The sequence below is a fragment of the Phyllobates terribilis genome, unplaced genomic scaffold, assembly GCF_046119375.1.
Source record: "Phyllobates terribilis strain yellow unplaced genomic scaffold, ASM4611937v1 Scaffold_2__4_contigs__length_985480577, whole genome shotgun sequence".
Lineage (NCBI taxonomy): Eukaryota > Metazoa > Chordata > Amphibia > Anura > Dendrobatidae > Phyllobates > Phyllobates terribilis.
Genome location: NW_027362762.1, coordinates 445636060 through 445655146, shown reverse-complemented (window position 1 = coordinate 445655146; position 19087 = coordinate 445636060). Strand labels below are relative to the sequence as shown.

Genomic DNA, 19087 nt, shown 5'->3' with positions numbered 1-19087 from the left:
CTGTGTGAGCGGTTCAATGGCACCTTAAAGCAGATGCTTAAGATGTTGGTCGACTCCCACGGGAGAGACTGGGAGCGTTACCTCCCACACCTCCTATTTGCTTACCGGGAGGTTCCGCAGGCCTCAACGGGGTTCTCCCCCTTTGAGCTCCTGTACGGGCGACGGGTACGGGGCCCCCTGGCTCTGGTGAAGGAAGCATGGGAAGGGGATTTGGCCACCCCCGAGGTGTCGGTCATCGAGTATGTCGTGCGCCACCGGGACAGGATGATGGCCTTGGCAAAGCTGGTGCAGGACAATATGGCCCAGGCCCAGGCCGACCAGAAGCGGTGGTACGACCAGAATGCTTGTGAGAGGACCTACCAGGTGGGTCAAAAGGTGTGGGTACTGGTCCCCGTACCACAGAACAAGCTTCAGGCAGCCTGGGAAGGTCCCTACTTCGTGCACCAGAAACTCAATGCCGTCACCTATCTGGTCACCCTGGATCACGCCCGTGGAAGGAGGAAGGCCTTCCACGTGAACATGATGAAGGCTCATCATGAGCGGGAAGCGACTGCCCACCCAGTGTGCAACCTTCCCGAGGAAGGAGAGGTAGAAACCCTCCTGGATCTGCTCACCCAAGCCAAGGCGGGTGGGTCCATCGAGGATGTGGGGGTTGGCCACCAGCTCACGGAGGACCAACGGTCCCAGCTGGGGACCACCCTGCACCCCTTCCGGGGGCTGTTCAGCAGCCTGCCCGGAAGGACTGAGATGGCTGTCCACGACGTGGACACTGGCGATCACCCGCCGATCCGGCGTTCAGCATATCGGGTCTCTTTCGAGGTGCAGGGAAACATGCGCCAAGAGATAGACGAGATGCTGAAGCTGGGGGTGATCCAGGCATCCAGCAGCGCGTGGGCCTCGCCTGTAGTCCTCGTACCAAAGAAGGACCGAACTACACGGTTCTGCGTGGACTACCGGGGGCTCAACGCTGTAACGGCCACCGATGCGTTCCCCATACCACGCATCGATGACCTGCTCGATCGGATGGCCGGGGCTAAGTACCTGACCATCATGGATCTGAGCCGGGGGTACTGGCAGATTCCTCTGACCCCCGCGGCAAGGGAACGCTCTGCCTTTATCACCCCTTTTGGACTGTACGAGCCCACAGTGATGCCATTCGGCATGAAGAATGCCCCTGCCACTTTTCAGCGGATGGTCAATACGCTGCTTGAGGGACTTGAAGGGTACGCGGCTGCGTACTTGGACGATATTGCAGTCTTCAGTCCCACTTGGGAGGATCACCTAGAGCACCTGCGGCAGGTGCTCGGTCGGATCCACCGGGCAGGCTTGACCATCAAGCCGGAAAAGTGCCAGCTGGGCATGAGTGAGGTCCTCTACCTGGGTCACCGGGTAGGCGGGGGGGTTCTGAAGCCAGAACCGGGGAAAGTGGATGCCATCGCATCCTGGCCCACTCCTAGGACCAAAAAGCAGGTGATGTCCTTCTTGGGGACCGCCGGGTACTATAGGAGGTTCGTCCCACACTATAGCACCCTGGCCAAGCCCCTGACGGACCTCACCAAGAAGAAGCTGCCCGTCGCAGTCGACTGGACAGTCGCCTGCGAGACAGCTTTCGGGGCACTCAAGGCCGCCCTAAGTAGCTCCCCTGTACTGCAAGCTGCCGACTTCGACCGGCCGTTTGTGGTACAGACCGACGCCAGTGACTTTGGCCTCGGTGCTGTGCTAAGTCAGGTCAACACGACAGGCCAGGAACATCCTGTCTTGTACCTGAGCAGGAAGCTACTGCCCCGGGAGGTGGCTTACTCCACGGTGGAAAAAGAATGCCTGGCAATTGTATGGGCCCTGCAGCGTCTGCAGCCCTACTTGTACGGGAGCCATTTCACCGTGGAGACGGACCACAACCCCCTCAGCTGGTTACACACGGTCTCTGGGTCGAATGGCAGGTTGCTACGCTGGAGCCTCGCTCTCCAGCAGTACCACTTCTCCATTCGCCACAGAAGAGGCCGTGACCACGGTAACGCTGACGGGTTATCCCGGCAAGGGGAGGGTGCAGAAGGACGCACGGGGGAACACAGGAATGTGCTACCCCCTCGCGCCCTCGTATAGGGGGAGGTGTGATGAACCTGTAGCCGCCATCTTGGTAATGATAAATCATATCCAGGGATGGCCACACTTCAGCAGCCCCCACCCTTGGGACCTTCTGTTAAAACGTCAACTAGATAGTTTCCCCCCATCCAGGCTCCTGTAAGATAAGAAGCCTACTTAACACTTGAATGCTAGGAGCTTCAAAGACTTCGAGAGGAAACACAGCCAGCAGGGGGGGGTGCTTCGTCTATCTGTACCTGACCATTTGTCCCATAGGACTAGTTTCTTTGTCTGTCACAAGCATGGAGGCATAAGATATAGAAACATGAATAGTACACGCATGTTGCGTGGGATGGGCCAATAAAAAAATATCACGGCGTCCCGGAGCCATTGCGCACACAAGCCTCCGCGGTAGACGTTTGTACGTGCTCTGGAAGCCAAGATATAGCGCGGAGCCATTCCTGAGGACCGTATGGTATCATAATTGATATCAAAAGGTCGGTTACGGCGGCCCGAATCCATGGGAACCCCTGGGGGTATCATGAGACCATCCCAGAAGAAGTTATTGGGTTCCTTAGAATTTGGGCTTCTGATCGAAGTTAGACCTGAGGGTGGAGACTGAGCCAGCTGACCTCACCAGCAGTGGGCGGGACGGGGCAGGTAAGATAGCAGGACAGACAAGAGACAAGTCAGTCTTGACCCAAGAGTGGTGTGCTGAACATCTGAGCACCAGCTGAGGCCACCAAGGGGAGGAGCAGTTTGACCATGCGGTGGTAGGCCTCAGCCTGTAACAAAGAACCGTGCCTGCGATCGCAGAATCCTCTCCCTGCGTCACAAGAAAATCAAGAAACCGGTAACTGATATGCTGTGGTGATTCTGTGTGTTGTATTCCATTGTTGTATAGTTTAGCCTGACCTTATACCTGTGTATATTTAGTTGTATATCGTGTATCTAGTGTATTATTATAATCAATTACCTCAAGTAATTGTGGGCCTGCCTTTTATTCTGCATAACGAACGCACGTCCGTGTGAGCTCGGCTCAAGCCAAAAACGCTACCCAGGGTTGGTTCCTGACCCGATATAGGCCCATTCACGGACTGGGCGTATATCTAAAATAGGGACTGGTGGCAGCATACCAACTGGGGATTGGGGAAGGCTGGTAGTGACGGTCGGAGGTTCAGATATATATATTCCTGGCGCGGCCAAGGAAGATATATATACCGCCCTCACTACAGAGGGCCCCGATACCCAGTAGGTTACAGGACAGTCTCCCTGGCGACCGCTTATCCTAGGTGCAGTTCCTTGACTGACCTGAGGCTAAGAGGGCGCTAGCGAGTTGTGCTGTGTAGTGACGTTACGGTTTAGTGACGTTGAAGGGATAACACACTACCGTGTTCCCTGCGCTGGTTGCAGCTTCCTGGCACTACTTTCTCTAGGTGCAGTACCTTGACTGACCTGAGAGGTAAGGGGGCGCCAGAGAGCTGCACCCACCGGCCGGCTTTCATCACAGATGTGTTTTAAAAAAATGTTTCTGTGCTGAGATAATCTTATACATGTGCCCCTGCTGTGTACTGTGTAATGGCTGTGTCTCACCATGCAGGAACATGGTCTGATCATACCACATCTCCTGGGCAGGGGGGGATGCAAAAGAGGATACAGACATTACAGCAGGAAATCACAAATTATTCTTTCTTTGAGGTAAAATATTGCTTAACCCCTTAGTGATGGAACCAATTTTGACCTTAATGACCAGGCCTATTTTTTTAAATCTGACCAGTGTCACTTCATAAGATAATAACTCACTTACATGGTAATAACTCTGGAACGCTTCAACGTATCCCAGTAATTCTGAGACTGTTTTTTTGTGACACTTTGTACTTTATGTTAGTGGTAAATTTAGCTCAATATATTTTGTGTTTGTGAAAATCGGAATTTTGGCAAAAATTTAGAAAATTCTCAATTTTTGAACTCTCAATTTTGACATCCTTGAACCAGTTAGTCCGGCTGTACAAAATAATTACTAAAAAACATTTCCCATATATCTACTTTATATCTGCATAATTTTTCAAACGTCATTTAATTTTGCTAGGATGTTAGAGGGGTTCAAAGTTTAGCAGCAATTTCTCATTTTTTTAAGAAATTTACAACATCTGTTTCTTTAGGGACCTATTCAAATTTAAAGCGCACCTGTCAGCAGGATTGTGCCAACTACATACACTGTCAGGTTGGCGCCGTTACACTGAGTAAAATGATACCTTGGTTGATGAAATCTGTGCTGTGGTTCTTGTGTAATCTTTACTGTCAGTTTGGAGATAATGATATGCTCGTGCTCCGGGGTGGGACTGTGGGGGTGCTCTATCTGGTGCTCTGCTTACATATTCATCTGTATGCTCTTATGACAGCTCACTGATTGTTCACTGACCTGCCTCCTATTTTACCTATTCCTGCACTACTAGATGGATTATGTAAAATAGTGTTAAATTGAGCTACCACAGTGACTGCACCGGGCAGGTACAGATCCTGTGCCGCCACGATCACGAGGATGTAATGGCAAAACCATCTGAGGGAACAGCTTTGCAAATAGGATGTATCAGTATGTCAAATGTCATGAATGGGTTAAAGGTAAATCATTCTCACACCCCAAAATTCACACCTAATATCACTTAAGTTGGATATTTAAGGGTAAATGTAACAAGTTTAAAAGTGCACACTGCATCACAGCTTTAACAAACTACTTGCTAGTGCTCAGCTGATTACAAGGGTATCCCAATTTTAGCAAATACAGCTTTTTCAACATTAAAAAGTTACATTTTTCCAATATACTTTCTTTAACAATTCATCTGAGTTATTAAGTTCTCTGCTTGCTGTCATTCAATAAGACCCAGGATTGTTTACTTCCATTTTATCTGCTGAAAGTAAACGGCGACGGTTGAGATTTAAGAACAACAAACTGGAAAATTGTATAACTTTTACTTCATACTAAAATAACATTTTTGTGTTGAAAAGCAAAATTTCACTTTTAAACAGATCTATCCAAAGACTATTCTAAGTTATGTGGATGCATGGTAGTATGGATAAAGCGTAGTCATAATATGGGAACAGGTCCACTCTCCCATTAGAGAAAAATATCCCAAAAATATGAATGTGTTACATAGGTGAATAAGAGGTATACATGAGAAGAGTGCTCCCAAGTATCTCTCTGTCTTCATCACAGTGACTGACAGGCTGCTGTGTATCTAGACAACAATTTTAAGAAAAAGACAAATTCTTGATGGTAGTGATAGGGAGACACAAAAGCAAAATAATTCAAATAGTGCACATAACCTAAAATATATACCATAGCTTTTATGAGTTAGTTCTTCTATTATATGTACATTTGCAGTCCAAGCAAAGACTGGCGAGTGGAGACCACGGTAACAAGTTCACTTGGTAAATCTCAGATGGGATATATTTTCTTAAACAATGTGAATCGAGTATATGTTGATTCGATTATTTTCTTTCATTACTATGCTGGAAAAGTGATATATTAATAAACACACTCTTGGGTAACAGGGAATAAGTGCGCTGTGGAGTTACATACAAATGCCCACAGTACATAGGATATATCGGCTTTTTGGAAATATATTTTGAATGTTGAAATCTTTTGTTTAGAGGAAAACAAAAAAAAGTCCAGATGAAAGACAGCTCGACGTTCCTCTCTCCACTGTGCTCTCATTATCAAATTTCATGCTCTTGAGTTACATGTTTACAGTTCTGTACAAACAGACCGAGGAAACATGACATAAATGAGAAAACATATTTGCTCTTGTTGACCAATATGTTCGAAAATCAAAGTCACATTTCTGCTTGACAAAAAGCAGAAATAGGGCAAGAAAATCATACCAAGTGAAATACGCCACATCTTAATTCAATTTAAGACTGGGAAACCTCTTTCAATGTGACAGCTTCAATCAATCGCTAATAATTTTACATTTCACCAATGGGTACATTTCTTTTAAAAGGAACTGACTGTCCAAAACTTTGGAGCAGCCCAAATAGGAAGACTACTGTTTCATAGTTTGACATGTCAATTTTTAGATTTCAATATTTAGGAGATGGGATTATTGTAGCCAAACAACAAATATATTAAGACATTGCCCTCCAGGCAAGAGCAACTTGGCCAGTGTTTTCATGTGGACAGAAGTCAATAGTGTGAATTAATAAATTATCTGACTCTCACTTTACTGATTCTGCTGCCCACTCTCTGTGCCCTTCTTATAACTAGAACTCATTTAGACCCTTGCACCTTCCTCCAGTCTTTTTGTTATCTATGCTTTGGCATATTTGTGAACCTTGTTACATTCAGTTTTGTATTGTTTACTTGTTTTTATATCCATTTTTTGCAGTTTCTAGTCGGACATTCCTAACTGTCAATAACTACCCTATAGGCTGCTACACTGATACATCACAGTATATTGCCTAATTCTTTATACTAACCAGTGCCATTGATGAACATGTATCAATTCAAAACCTTTCTTAAACGTGTTGTCCCATGAAGAAAGTACATTTTAATCAATAGGTGTCGGAATAATAATACATTCCACAATTCGATGAGTTAAACAAATGTTCCTGTGCTGAGATAATATTAAAAATATGCCCCTGCTAAACATTTTTAGTTGCTCTGTCCAGCCATGTAGAGCTGCTGCAGCTCATGGTTGGTACATACCACAGGTCCTGGCTTATAAGTGATTATACAGATGAAACAGCAGGGGTTCACAGCTGCTGCTTTCTGAGGTAACACATTTCTCTGCCTGTTTTATCACAGGAGTGAGTGTTTCTATTGTATCTGCAGCTGTCTGAGCTCATCATGAATCAAGGCAGTAACTTAGAAACTCCAGTGAGATCACAAGTGAGCCCCTGCTCTTTCGTCTGTATACTCACTTATCATAAGTAATGCATAAGTTATACAACCCCTGGAAAAAATTATGGAATCACCGGGCTCGGAGGATGTTCATTCAGTTGTTTAATGTTGTTCAAAAAAAGCAGATCACAGATGTGGCACAAAACTAAAGTCATTTCAAATGGCAACTTTATGGCTTTAAGAAACACTAAAAGAAATCAAGATAAAAAATGTGGTACTCAGAAAGGGTAATTTTTTTCAGACCAAGTAGAGGGAAAAATTATGGAATCCCTCAATTCTGAGGAAAAAATTATGGAATCATGAAAAACAAACACACAAAAGAACACTCCAATACTTCACTAGTATTTTGTTGCACCACCTCCGGCTTTAATAACAGCTTGAAGTCTCTGAGGCATGGACTTAATGAGTGACAAACAGTACTCTTCATCAATCTGGCTCCAACTTTCTCTGATTGCTGTTGCCAGATCAGCTTTGCAGGTTGGAGCCTTGTCATGGACCATTTTCTTCAACTTCGACCAAAGATTTTCAATTGGATTGAGATCCGGACTATTTGCAGGCCATGACATTGACCTTATGTGTCTTCTTTCAAGGAATGTTTTCACAGTTTTTGCTCTATGTCAGGATGCATTATCATCTTGAAAAGTGATGTCATCATCCCCAAACATCCTTTCAATTGATGGGATAAGAAAACTGTCCAAAATATCAATGTAAACTTGGGCATTTATTGAAGATGTAATGACAACCATCTCCCCAGTGCCTTTACCTGACATGCAGCCCCATATCATCAATGACTGTGGAAATTTGCATGTTCTCTTCATGCAGTCATCTTTATAAATCTCATTGGAACGGCACCAAACAAAAGTTCCAGCATCATCACCTTGCCCAATGCAGATTCGCGATTCATCACTGAATATGACTTTCATCCAGTCATCCACAGTCCACGATTGCTTTTCCTTAGCCCATTGTAACCTTTTTTTTTCTCTTTAGGTGTTAATGATGACTTTTGTTTAGCTTTTCTGTATGTAAATCCCATTTCCTTTAGGCGGTTTCTTACAGTTTGGTCACAGACATTGACTCCAGTTTCCTCCCATTCGTTCATCATTTGTTTTGTTGTGCATTTCCTGTTTTGGAGACATATTGCTCTAAGTTTCCGGTCTTGACGCTTTGATGTCTTCCTTGGTCTACCAATATGTTTGCCTTTAACAACCTTCCCATGTTGTTTGTATTTGGTCCAGATTTTAGACACAGCTGACTGTGAACAACAAACATCTTTTGCAACATTGCGTGATGATTTACCTTCTTTTAAGAGTTTGATAATCTTCTCCTTTGTTTCAATTGACATCTCTCATGTTGGAGTCATGATTCATGTCAGTCCACTTGGTGCAACAGCTCTCCAAGGTGTGATCACTCCTTTTTAGATGCAGACTAACGGGCAGGTGTTAGTTTTGGAAATGAAAATTAACAGGGTGATTCCATAATTTTTTCCTCAGAATTGAGTGATTCCATAATTTTTTCCCTCTGCTTGGTCTGAAAAAAATTACCCTTACTGAGTACCACATTTTTTATCTTGATTTCTTTTAGTGTTTCTTAAAGCCATAAAGTTGCCATTTGAAATGACTTTAGTTTTGTGCCATGTCTGTGATCTGCTTTTTTTCAACAACATTAAACAACTGAATGAACATCCTCCGAGCCCGGTGATTCCATAATTTTTGCCAGGGGTTGTACTTCCTGCCTTGGCCAAGAGCTGTGGTATGTGACGACCATGAACTGGAGTAGCTCTGCATGGTTGGACACGGCCGTTAAAAAGTACATAGCAATGGAAAAATTTATAAGACTATCTTAGAATATAAACATTTTTTTAACACAACTAATTATGGAACTTATTATTCTAAAATGTATTAATTAAAATGTACTTTGTGTGAGAGTGTGAAATGTGATAACAGCAGGAGAGCACTAGGACCCTGTGACTTTTGCCTGGCTGGGCTCAGAGGAGGGGCAGTGCTAGAAACTGTGTGTATTCTAAGAGAGTGTGATGTGTAAGTCTAGACAGGAAGTCTGTGAAAAGGAGCTGCAATAAGACGCTGTCTTTACACTCTTCTGTGTGGAGTTTGTTTACCCCTATCTCTGTTTAAGGACAAGTGCTGAGCTGGGGAAGCTGTGTGGCTCTGTGGGGTTTTGTGGAGGTCCATGCTGAGTGGACTATAGACTTTGTGCTGGAGGAGTCACGTGTCGAGCGATGAAGGGACTGAGGAATCCAATTCTGTGACTGAGCATGCGGTTGGTGTACTGGATAACAGTGAGAGACTTCGGGAGGAAATAAGGTTTCTGGTGCCATTTCCACTGAGAGGATATTGACAAGACTTTGTGAAGAGATCTTCCCAGACCTTAATCTGAGGCTACAGGACTAAAGTCCCCGGCGCGTGGGCTCGGCATCGGCCGACAAGACAAGGAATTTTTGCTGTTTTGTGAACTTTGTTTTTGTTTTGGCGCCAACGTTTTCCGGGACTAGCTGCAGCCACCGTGATTCACAGGCCTGTGATAGACTGCATCTGAGGTTAACGGTACCATAACTTTAAGATATCCGGATATCCTGATAATAAGGGTATAAGAGCAATTGATATAGTTTCATGCATTATTATTGTTCATAGTGGTAGGATTGTATGAAGTGCCATCTCAGGGGGTCCCCATAGACCGCCCTCACTAGACTGACACAGTGTTTAGGTAAAATTGTTCCAGATCTCTAGAATAATTCACACAAGCTGGAAACCTTGAGATTGGCACATTGATTTCAGCTTTTGCTGATTGTGTGTATTTAGTAGAGACAGTGTCCCAGGCAGAACCTGAGACTGATTCATTCAATACTGAATTTTAGTCTAATCCCTGTTTTAGTAAAGGAAGTGTTGTTTATTTCTGTCTCTGTCTCAATTTGTGACTCACTGGATCTCTCTCGGACCTCCGGTCATTACATTTTGTATGTGGGACAACCCCTTTAATGCTGTTTTTCGGATTTTCTTAGTATTGCATAGGTGATGGAATTAATTATTATCAAGGCATCAGAAATTGCCAGGTTATCTCTCCTGTGCAATATCCTGGAGACATGACCTGTTGGGGGGCTGTGAGGACTGGAGTTTGGGAAACACTGCCATACAGTATCTGAATTTCACTGCTAGCTTTTCACATCAAATGCCAAATTCTTAGACTTATTCTATTTTTTTATGTTCCTTCTCACTTGCTTTATGTGACACTTATACTTTAATATCTTACCTTTTGTTGCAATGCAGATCATAGATTGGTGTCTTGAACTGAATTGATTTCACCATCTCTCCAGTCCGCAAAGAGTATAAATCCACACAGCAAAATGGTTGGCTTGTGCTAAAAAAAATAAAATAAAATGTATATTGAAAACACATATATAGGCTGTGTAGCAAAGTTGCATTTTTTCAAATGTGAAATGTATTTCACAGAAAAGATAATAAACCACTGTATTGAAGCTGGGTGCATACAAAGAAGCCATTTTTATTACAGGGGTTGTCCAATTTAAAAAAAATGTAGTACAATGGATACGGACATCTTCAGGGGCAATTTTTTTTTGTTTTACTTAAAGTATGTTTTTTGGGCTCAATATAATTTTTCCAATTGGGTTTCATTAAAAAGTTTGCATCCTTTGGCTTTTAAGCCTTCTTGTTTCCTTGCTCATTGCTGGTTGCAGAATGAAGTTAACCAAGAATCTATCTGTTTTTTTATGAAAGGTCCATTTACACTGCAAAAGTTTCAAAATAATCTTAGTCTAAACAGGCTCTCGTTCACCTAATGAATGAGCAAAATGCTTGTCCGTCAGGTGAAATTATCTTTTGTGCTTATAAAAAGATCATCCTTCGAGATGGTATTATTAGCAAATACCTCCAATCAGAAAGGTAGTAATGTCCTTCTGATTCGCTATGTCAATTACCCCATATGCAGAGCACTGCAGTAGCTTAGGTATCCATGGTTATAACCACTAACAACTAATTGTCATTATATGAGTGGTCGTAATCATGGATACCTAACTACTTCCAGGCCATGCACATGGGCATAAATCAACTTGGAGAAGCTCAGGACAGGATAGTTACAAACTCTATATCAGAACAAACTAACTGGCGGATACTTATTTAAAAAGGTTTTCCCACAAACAAAGTACTTTTTAATTACCGTAATAGATCTTGGAATGATAATAAGTTCCACAATTGGATGTGATTAAATAAAATGTTCATGTGCTGAGATAATCTTATAAATGTGCCCCTGCTGTGTACTGTGTAATGGTTGTGTCTGACTGTATAGGAACATGGTCTGATCATACCGCATCTCCTGGGCAGGGGAGAAAAAAAGTATACAGACATTACAGCACGGGATCGCAGCTGATTCTTCCTTTTAAGTAAAACATGTTTTCAAACAAGCAAGAAATGCTTTACCTTATAGAAAGAGTCATCTGCGATACCCATGCTGTCCTGTCTGTTTACTCTTTTGTAGTGATGGGCAGTTCGACTCTTTTTGGTGATCTGGCTCTTCTGGCTACGCTCACCAAAAAGATTCGGCTCTTTTGGATCCTAAATGGATTCCTATTAAATATGTGTTCACTATCGGTGAACACATATTTAAGAGGATGTTGATGCAGCCGAAACTCCGCCCACCCACGTCCGAAACTCCGCCCACTCACGATTAGCCAATTAAATCGAAGAGTGGGCAGATTTTGGAATGGGTGGGCGGAGTTACGACCGCCGAAAACCGCGATTTTACACCCAGTGAAAGCCATTTAGAGAAGTTAGTGGCTCTCACTGGGGTACCGGCTCCCATCAGTCACAGCAGGGAGCCGGCTCTTTGTGTCAGATCGTTCGCGACCGACACATCACTAGTACTCTTTTGAATCTACACTTACCCAGGAGATATGGTATGATCAGACCATGTCCCTGTATGGTGAGACACAAGCATTACACAGTACACAGCAGGGGCACATTTATAAGATTATCTCAGCACAGGAAGATTTTTCTAACACATCCAACTGAGGAACTTATTATTATTCCAAGGGCAGAGACTGCCCGAGGGAAAAAATTGCTGCATGTCCGAGTTTGACCTGATATTAGGATCGCACTTGGCCATGAAAGTCAATGAGTGCGTCGAAATCTTCGTACTGCACTTGGATGACAACTGAGTGCAGTCTGATTTCTGGGCACTGACAGAATCGAGAAGATGGAGACATTTTGTTCTCCATCTTTTCACAGTGTGTTACGGTTCTCTCATCAGAGAGAATTGGATCACATTATCCTGACACTCTGATCAAACTTTGATCAGAATGTGATCAGATGGTCATTTGCATAATTGGCCCGATTCTCTCATATGAGAGAATCTACAGCCGTCTGCATCTGCCCTAAGATCTATTGATTAAAATGTACTTTGCTTGATGGAAAATCCCTTTAACTCATTTTGCAGCCAATAATAGGTAGGCAGTACAACACAAAAACTATAAAAGGCAAACGATGCAAAAAAATTTATGAAACCCAACTCCAAAAATTATTGGATGCATTTGTATGCATTTTAATCCTTTCAAGACCTGGCAATTTTTTGGTTTGGTGTTTTTGCTTTTTCTTCCTGTTACATCAAGAAAAATAACTTTTTCAATTTTCCTCAAAAGTCAATTGAGGGCTTGTTTTTTGTGGGATGATTTGTAATTTGGAAAGACATACTTTATTTTACCATATAATGCACTTAAGGCTCCTTTCACATGTCTGTATAAAACCAGTAAGGGAAAAACCAATACTAGTGTCATCAGTGTTCTGGATCAGTATATTGGATCAGTGTTTTTCCGGTATGGCTGGAAAAAAAGAAAGTACAAAGCTTCTCTTATACTTTGTCATGTTAAACACTTACAGCACACAGATGCCATCCATGTGCTAGCGTGTTTTTCATGGATCCAAAGACTTGTATTGTCCCTTGTCATCCGTGCTGCCAGTAAAAAATGGACATGGTCTCCGTGTGGCTTAGATGGACACATGCTCCGTGTAAAAAACACGGACATGTGACGCGCCCAGGGGGATGGGGGAGGCTACTCGGTGCCAGGGCCTTGTTGTTGGTTTTGGGGGATGTCGCGGTGGCCGGCTCCTGGGCCCGTACCCTGGGGTCACTCTTAAAAGCAAGGAAAGGGGGAAAGGTGTATGGGATAGGGGAATGTTCGTGACGCCACCTGTGGTGTCTGGTGAGGATCACCAGCACTGCGACAGTCCTCTGAGGCCGGTGTTTAGGCAGCTTAGTTGGTGCGGCTCCCCACAGGTGGAGCAGGCCTCAGGGCAGCATAGAGAGGAGTGTAGAATTGAGTGTTGGCGGGTGCAGAGCCGCGGAGGAAAGAACAGAGAGGCAGTAGTCGAAGTCATCCAAGTCTTTTACTCACGGTAGTGTTTTCTCAGCTCAGAGCTTCTCTTTGCTGTCACATGGTGAGCTGCGGCCGCCAGGGTGGGGTTCAGCACACCCCAGGTAGTTCAGGAGCACTTGTCAGGACCCCCGTTCTCTAGTGTGTTCCTCTCTTGTTGAACTTCTCCCATCTTGTGTCCCCCACTGAGTCCCGTACGGGTACGGCGATGTCCCTTGTGGGTAAAGTATAGTTCCCGGACCGACTGGGTGCCCTTTTTGGTGACTTGTGGTGAGAAAGTGGCGTAAGGCCGGGTCCCTCTGGATAAACTCAGATTAGGGCATACAGGTGGCGACTCCGCTCCGTCCGTATCCCCCTGGGATCCACATAAGCCTCCGGACTTTTCCGACAGAGACGTGAAGTGCAAAGTCAGATAATCAGGGACCGGTACCCCCTCTTGCGGCAGGGTCTCTCTGGCTAGGCCAGAATAAGGTATGCAGGTGGCGACTCCGCTCCGTCCGCACCCCCTGAGATCCTTTCGCCTGTGGAGCCTATCTCCTCTGCTCCCCTCCTGGGCCTCCTTGCTTGGACTCTGACTAGGGACAGAGCCAGTTATAACTCTGCCCCAATCCCCCGTCTCGAGGCCTGAGACCGGGAACCGTGGACCTTCAGCCGGCTGCAGCCTTGTGCTGACCTGCCGTCCTAAGGACCCACGACCAAAGACACGGTTATTAAAATGGCCTCCAGTTATATAGAATTCTAATTAAGTGCTTAAGTAAATGCTTCCTCCACCCTCACTCACTACATGGTTCCCCCTAACTTCGGTTCACCCCAACTCCTCCATTCAGGCCCGGGGCAGCACTATGGTGCTTTAGGCCCCCTTCAGAACTGGAGTGGTGTAGTGTTGAGTGTGTGGTTGGAGTCCTGAGTGATACTCCATCCTTACCTGGGAGAGGAGATACCACACCTCGTTCTGAGGTGAAGTACCCCTGTGGCGACTGAACCCTCAGGGGCGCCACACATGTGCACAGCAACATAGGTTATATAGGGAACGTGTGACATCCATGAAGAAAATGGATGCCACATGAACCTGAAACACGGACATGTGAAGGGGGTCTAAAAGTGAGAATTTTTTTTTTTAAATGGGATAAAACAGTGGAAACAAAAACGCAATTCTGCGACTGTCTTTTGGAGGTTGTTTTTACAGTGTTCATTGAGCTGTAAAATATGCTATAAAAATGACGTAAGCAATTTTATTTTCTAGGTCAGTATGTATTTTTTAGTATTTTAGTGGTCAAAGAAATTCTGAACTTTGTAATTAAAAAAAAAATGTGTCGCGATTTTCTGAAACTGATAACTTTTTATTTTTTCGTTGTTGAACCTGTGTGAAGGCTTGTTTGCTGAGCAATGAGCTAACATTTTTGATCAACGGTAATTTGAGGTAGATACAATATTTTGATTGTTCTTTATTATATTTTTGGGTGGGAAGTGCTGTGACCAAAAAACGGCAATTCTGGCATTTATTTATTTTTTCTTTTTGGCATTTAAAGGGAATTTGTCATTAGGATGAAACCTGCTAAGCCGTCTATATGGACAATTAAGTCATAGGAAGCTGAATAAAATGATACCCTGATATGTACAATCCAATGTCTTACTTCAAAGAAATTTTATGTGTTTCTTATATGTAAATAGGCTTTTCCAGGCTATGGGCCAGCTGGACACTGATCTGAATGAGACTGAGCCTATAGAGATTATTATAAATGACAGGGTATGTTACCAGTGTGAGACATGTAACTAACATTGAATAGTAGAACTGAACTTCGTCTTCTTACCAACACAGTAGCAGCTGCAGCTTTCACAGCTCTGCTGTTTTGAAACAATATTGCAACCCTGTCTGCCCGTGACATTGAAGCTGAGAGGAACCTGCAGATGTGTCAGTTATAATCACACACAGCTCTGCAGTGAGATCAGGAGAGCGGTCATTACACCTCACACTGGTAATGTCCCCTTATATTTATAATAAGTTCTGGAGGCAGAGTCTCAGCTAGATTAGTGTCTGGCCCATAGCCCTGAACAGCCTAAATTTAATATTTTGATAAATCGGTCTTTTATGGGCACAATATATGTTTATGTTTTTTCACATTTTGTTTTATTTCCAAACTTTGAATGGGTAAAGTAGGATTGCATTGGTGGGGTCCATTAGTGCTGAAACGGACAAGCAGGCCATTCTAATGTCACTGTCAGTGATTGTCAATGGCATGTAAATGGTTAAGATCAGAGCTTGTCACTCCCGTTAGATGCAGTAACACAGCCATTGTCTGCCTGGTATACAACAGGTTCAGCTCCTGAGACCGTTCTATACACTTTGCTAAAATGTACATCACTGGTTATTTAGGGGTTAAACGTGTTCATATCCTTTAAATGAGTAAGTTAGAATTCATGTCTGATAGGTATCACGATCTTTACCTATGAATACCTCTCCCAACAGGTCTTCTGGTCTGTGTCTGACACATGAGAGCATTTCCTGACCACAGATATGTGAATGGGGATGGCTAACCGGCACATTTCAATAAATAAACCACCCTCTTTCACTGTCTACACATTGGGGAGACTTATCAAGCTAAAAGGGACTGAATTCTGGCACAATTTGCACAAAAAAAGAAAACTGTCTTTCACAACCTGCACCATATCTATTAGGTGTTTTAGACACTTTTTGTGCTTTGGCTAATAGGTGGGCATGGCCTCGCTGTAAGGGGCAAGAACTGATGGGAAAACTGTCGTGGCCTAACGTCAACACAATGCACTAAAAAATGCACCAAAATTGTGGTGCACATATCTGGCAGAAAGTAAGCCAACTAAAAAGTGGTGTAAACTAGACAGTCGAAAAATTAGACAGATTTATCATTCAGCATGGTAAATCTGGCGCATCTTGAGACTAATCTAGGTTTACACTGTCTAAGTATAAGACAATATTGATAAATTGGCTCCATGGACTATGACAGAGAAGGGGTCCAGTTTAGCTACTGAAATAAGCCAGTCTGTCAGCCCCATTGTACACAACTCTGGTAATGTGACGACACAGGAACCAGAGTCCTATGTGGAACACAATCCAGAGGAGGACCTGTTGTGGCTGAAGATCAGGCCACCTTTCAGACATGAAGTACATTAGTAAGTTGCTCAACATTTAACTACAACCCCTTTAATGTTACACAATTTACAATCCACTTAGAATAATATAAAGCTGATGCATGACTAGTGAAGATGCTACATACAACCTAATCAGTAGCTATTTACCACAAAAGCACCGTACAAGTCACTGAACGCAAGCAGCTTTTTATGTTGTAGAATCAAAGCTACAGGAGACCCATTCCATGTAAAACTTGTTAACTTTCCCATTTCCATGGCTCCAGAAGGAATATGATGATGATAATAATAAGCATACACCACATCCTGAACACATTTTACTGTAGTGGTAATTTGCAATAAAACAGATAATCATGCAAACATTAAAACTGGAAGATAATGTTCTGAAACGTCGATTGACAACAGGCGTCCTGTACACAAAGCAGCTGTGGGTAGCCAAATACTGACACACAGAAGACAAGGGTCCCCTGTAGCCACTCACAAGGGGGAGAAACCTGTAATAACGTGTAATCATTTCATAACATGGTACAGAGCCATCCTGTCTGGGAATTAGGAAATACCACTAACATACTCAATAGGAAGACACAGCACTTAACAATTTATGCGACTTTTTCTTATTTTCACTGACATCCACATAAAGCAGACAGAATGCCAAACAATATTACTTTTCTCTGTCCTAATTTTACTCACAAAATGGTTTAAATTAAAATGGAAATGAACTCACTATACAACTTTTCCATGCAATTACGGCCATATAATTGGAAATTGTCTCGCCCATATCTCTATAATGTACAGAGCTAAAACCTCCTCAACATAAGAAAAACCAAGAACTGTATAGAATGAGCAGACATTTTGCTCAATCTCAGCAGGAACCTATTCACAAATATGGGTAAGTTTTCAGCTGTTACGCTCTTAGGTGGTGCAAGTGGTTTGTGGACCCACTGTGCCACAGACCGGACTTACCCTGTAGGGGCGTAACTAAGCAGCTACCTTGGTGTTCACTGGAACCTCTAGTGGTGAGGTCAGGGTTGTGCGGCAGGTAGCTGGCAGGTACTACTCCAGGGTGATGTCCGGCAGTAGCTGCTGACCCCAAAGGGCAGAACGGCCACTTGGGACAGGAATGGACTATGTAGACAGGACGGCCACTCGGGACAAGTTCAGACACACTAGTCTCGGGATAGCTGACAGGTACCGCTGATGCGGCCACAGGGTACAGGTACTGCAGGCGCGGTTTTGGGATACGGGACAGGTTCAGACACACTGGTCTCAGGATAGCTGACAGATACCGCCGATGCGGGCACAGGGTACAGGTACAGATACGGTTACAAGATTCGGACACTGCCGAAGCAGACACAGGAAACAAGGACTAACTATGGCGGACAACGGGATAAGGGATACTAATACTGAATTGGGACGGGGAATCTGGCAACATACAGTTCCATACACACCAACCACTAAACACAGAACTATAGGGGTTGGTCATGCACCTCCCAATTGGACAGCTATTGGCTGTCTGGGAGACATCTTGCAGGTGAACAAACATTAGACTAAATGCCCCCCATCTGGAGGGGAGCATTTAGCAAGTGCGCTGCCCCTTTAAGAACAGGGGAGGGTGTGAGCACGCGCCCTAGGCACGCCGCCGAGACACAGTGCGGTATACACGGAGGAGTATGGAGGCAGGAGCACACCGGGTTGTGCTGTTCCACATCTAAGCACATCCGGTAGCCGGGAACAGCTGATCAGAAGGGATGCCTGAGGCCGCACTGCCACCGATCTGGTATTGATGACCTATCCTAAAGCATATGACCTTCAATATAACAGTAACAGACAACCCCTTTAAAAGCTATGAATTGATAGGGTCTCTCTAAATATCCTAGTATAGCATGATGCCCTAATCCATTCAAGTTAAAATTGCAACATAATAGTTCCAATATAAGTTAAGGTTTACAATGCATTTTTTGCCATAAGAATTTAGTTTATAACAGGAAACCCTGTAAAAAAAAATCTGTTAAAGGGATACCATAGTAGTGCATGGGTGACCGATGCTAGTGTACACACGTGGTCAAAATTGTTGGTACCCCTCATTTAATGAAAGAAAAACCCACAATGGTCACAGAAATAACTTGAATCTGATAAAAGTAATAATAAATTTATAATCTATGAAAATGAACAAATGAAAGTCAGACATTGCTTTTCAACCCTGCTTTCACAGAATTAAAAAAAAAAAATTAACTTATGAAATAGGCCTGGACAGAAATGATGGTACTCCTGAAAATAATGTGACAAAGGGGACATGTTAAATCAAATTGTGTCCACTAATTAGCATCACAGGTGCCTACAATCTTGTAATCAGTCAGTGGGCCTGTATATAGGACTACAGATACTCACTGTGCTGTTTGGTGACATGGTGTGTACCACACTCAACATGGACCAGAGGAAGCAAAGGAAAGAGTTGTCTCAGGAGATTAAAAAGAAAATTATTGACAAACATGTTAAAGGTAAAGGTTATAAGACCATCTCCAAGCAGCTTGATATTCCCATGACTACAGTTGCACATATTATTCAGAAATTTAAGATCCATGGGA

The 19087-nt window shown here is 43.7% G+C and overlaps 1 protein-coding gene across 7 annotated transcripts in view; it reads right to left on the bottom strand.

Moving 5' to 3' along the window:
• BCAS3 (BCAS3 microtubule associated cell migration factor) overlaps nt 1-19087 on the bottom strand; it is a 1370469-nt gene that overhangs the window by 1144933 nt on the left and 206449 nt on the right. For all 7 annotated transcript variants that reach the window (XM_073665482.1, XM_073665487.1, XM_073665488.1 and 4 more), the window contains one exon: nt 10247-10354. In XM_073665482.1, coding sequence (XP_073521583.1) covers nt 10247-10354 — 108 coding nt within the window. The remainder of the gene's footprint in view (nt 1-10246; nt 10355-19087) is intronic.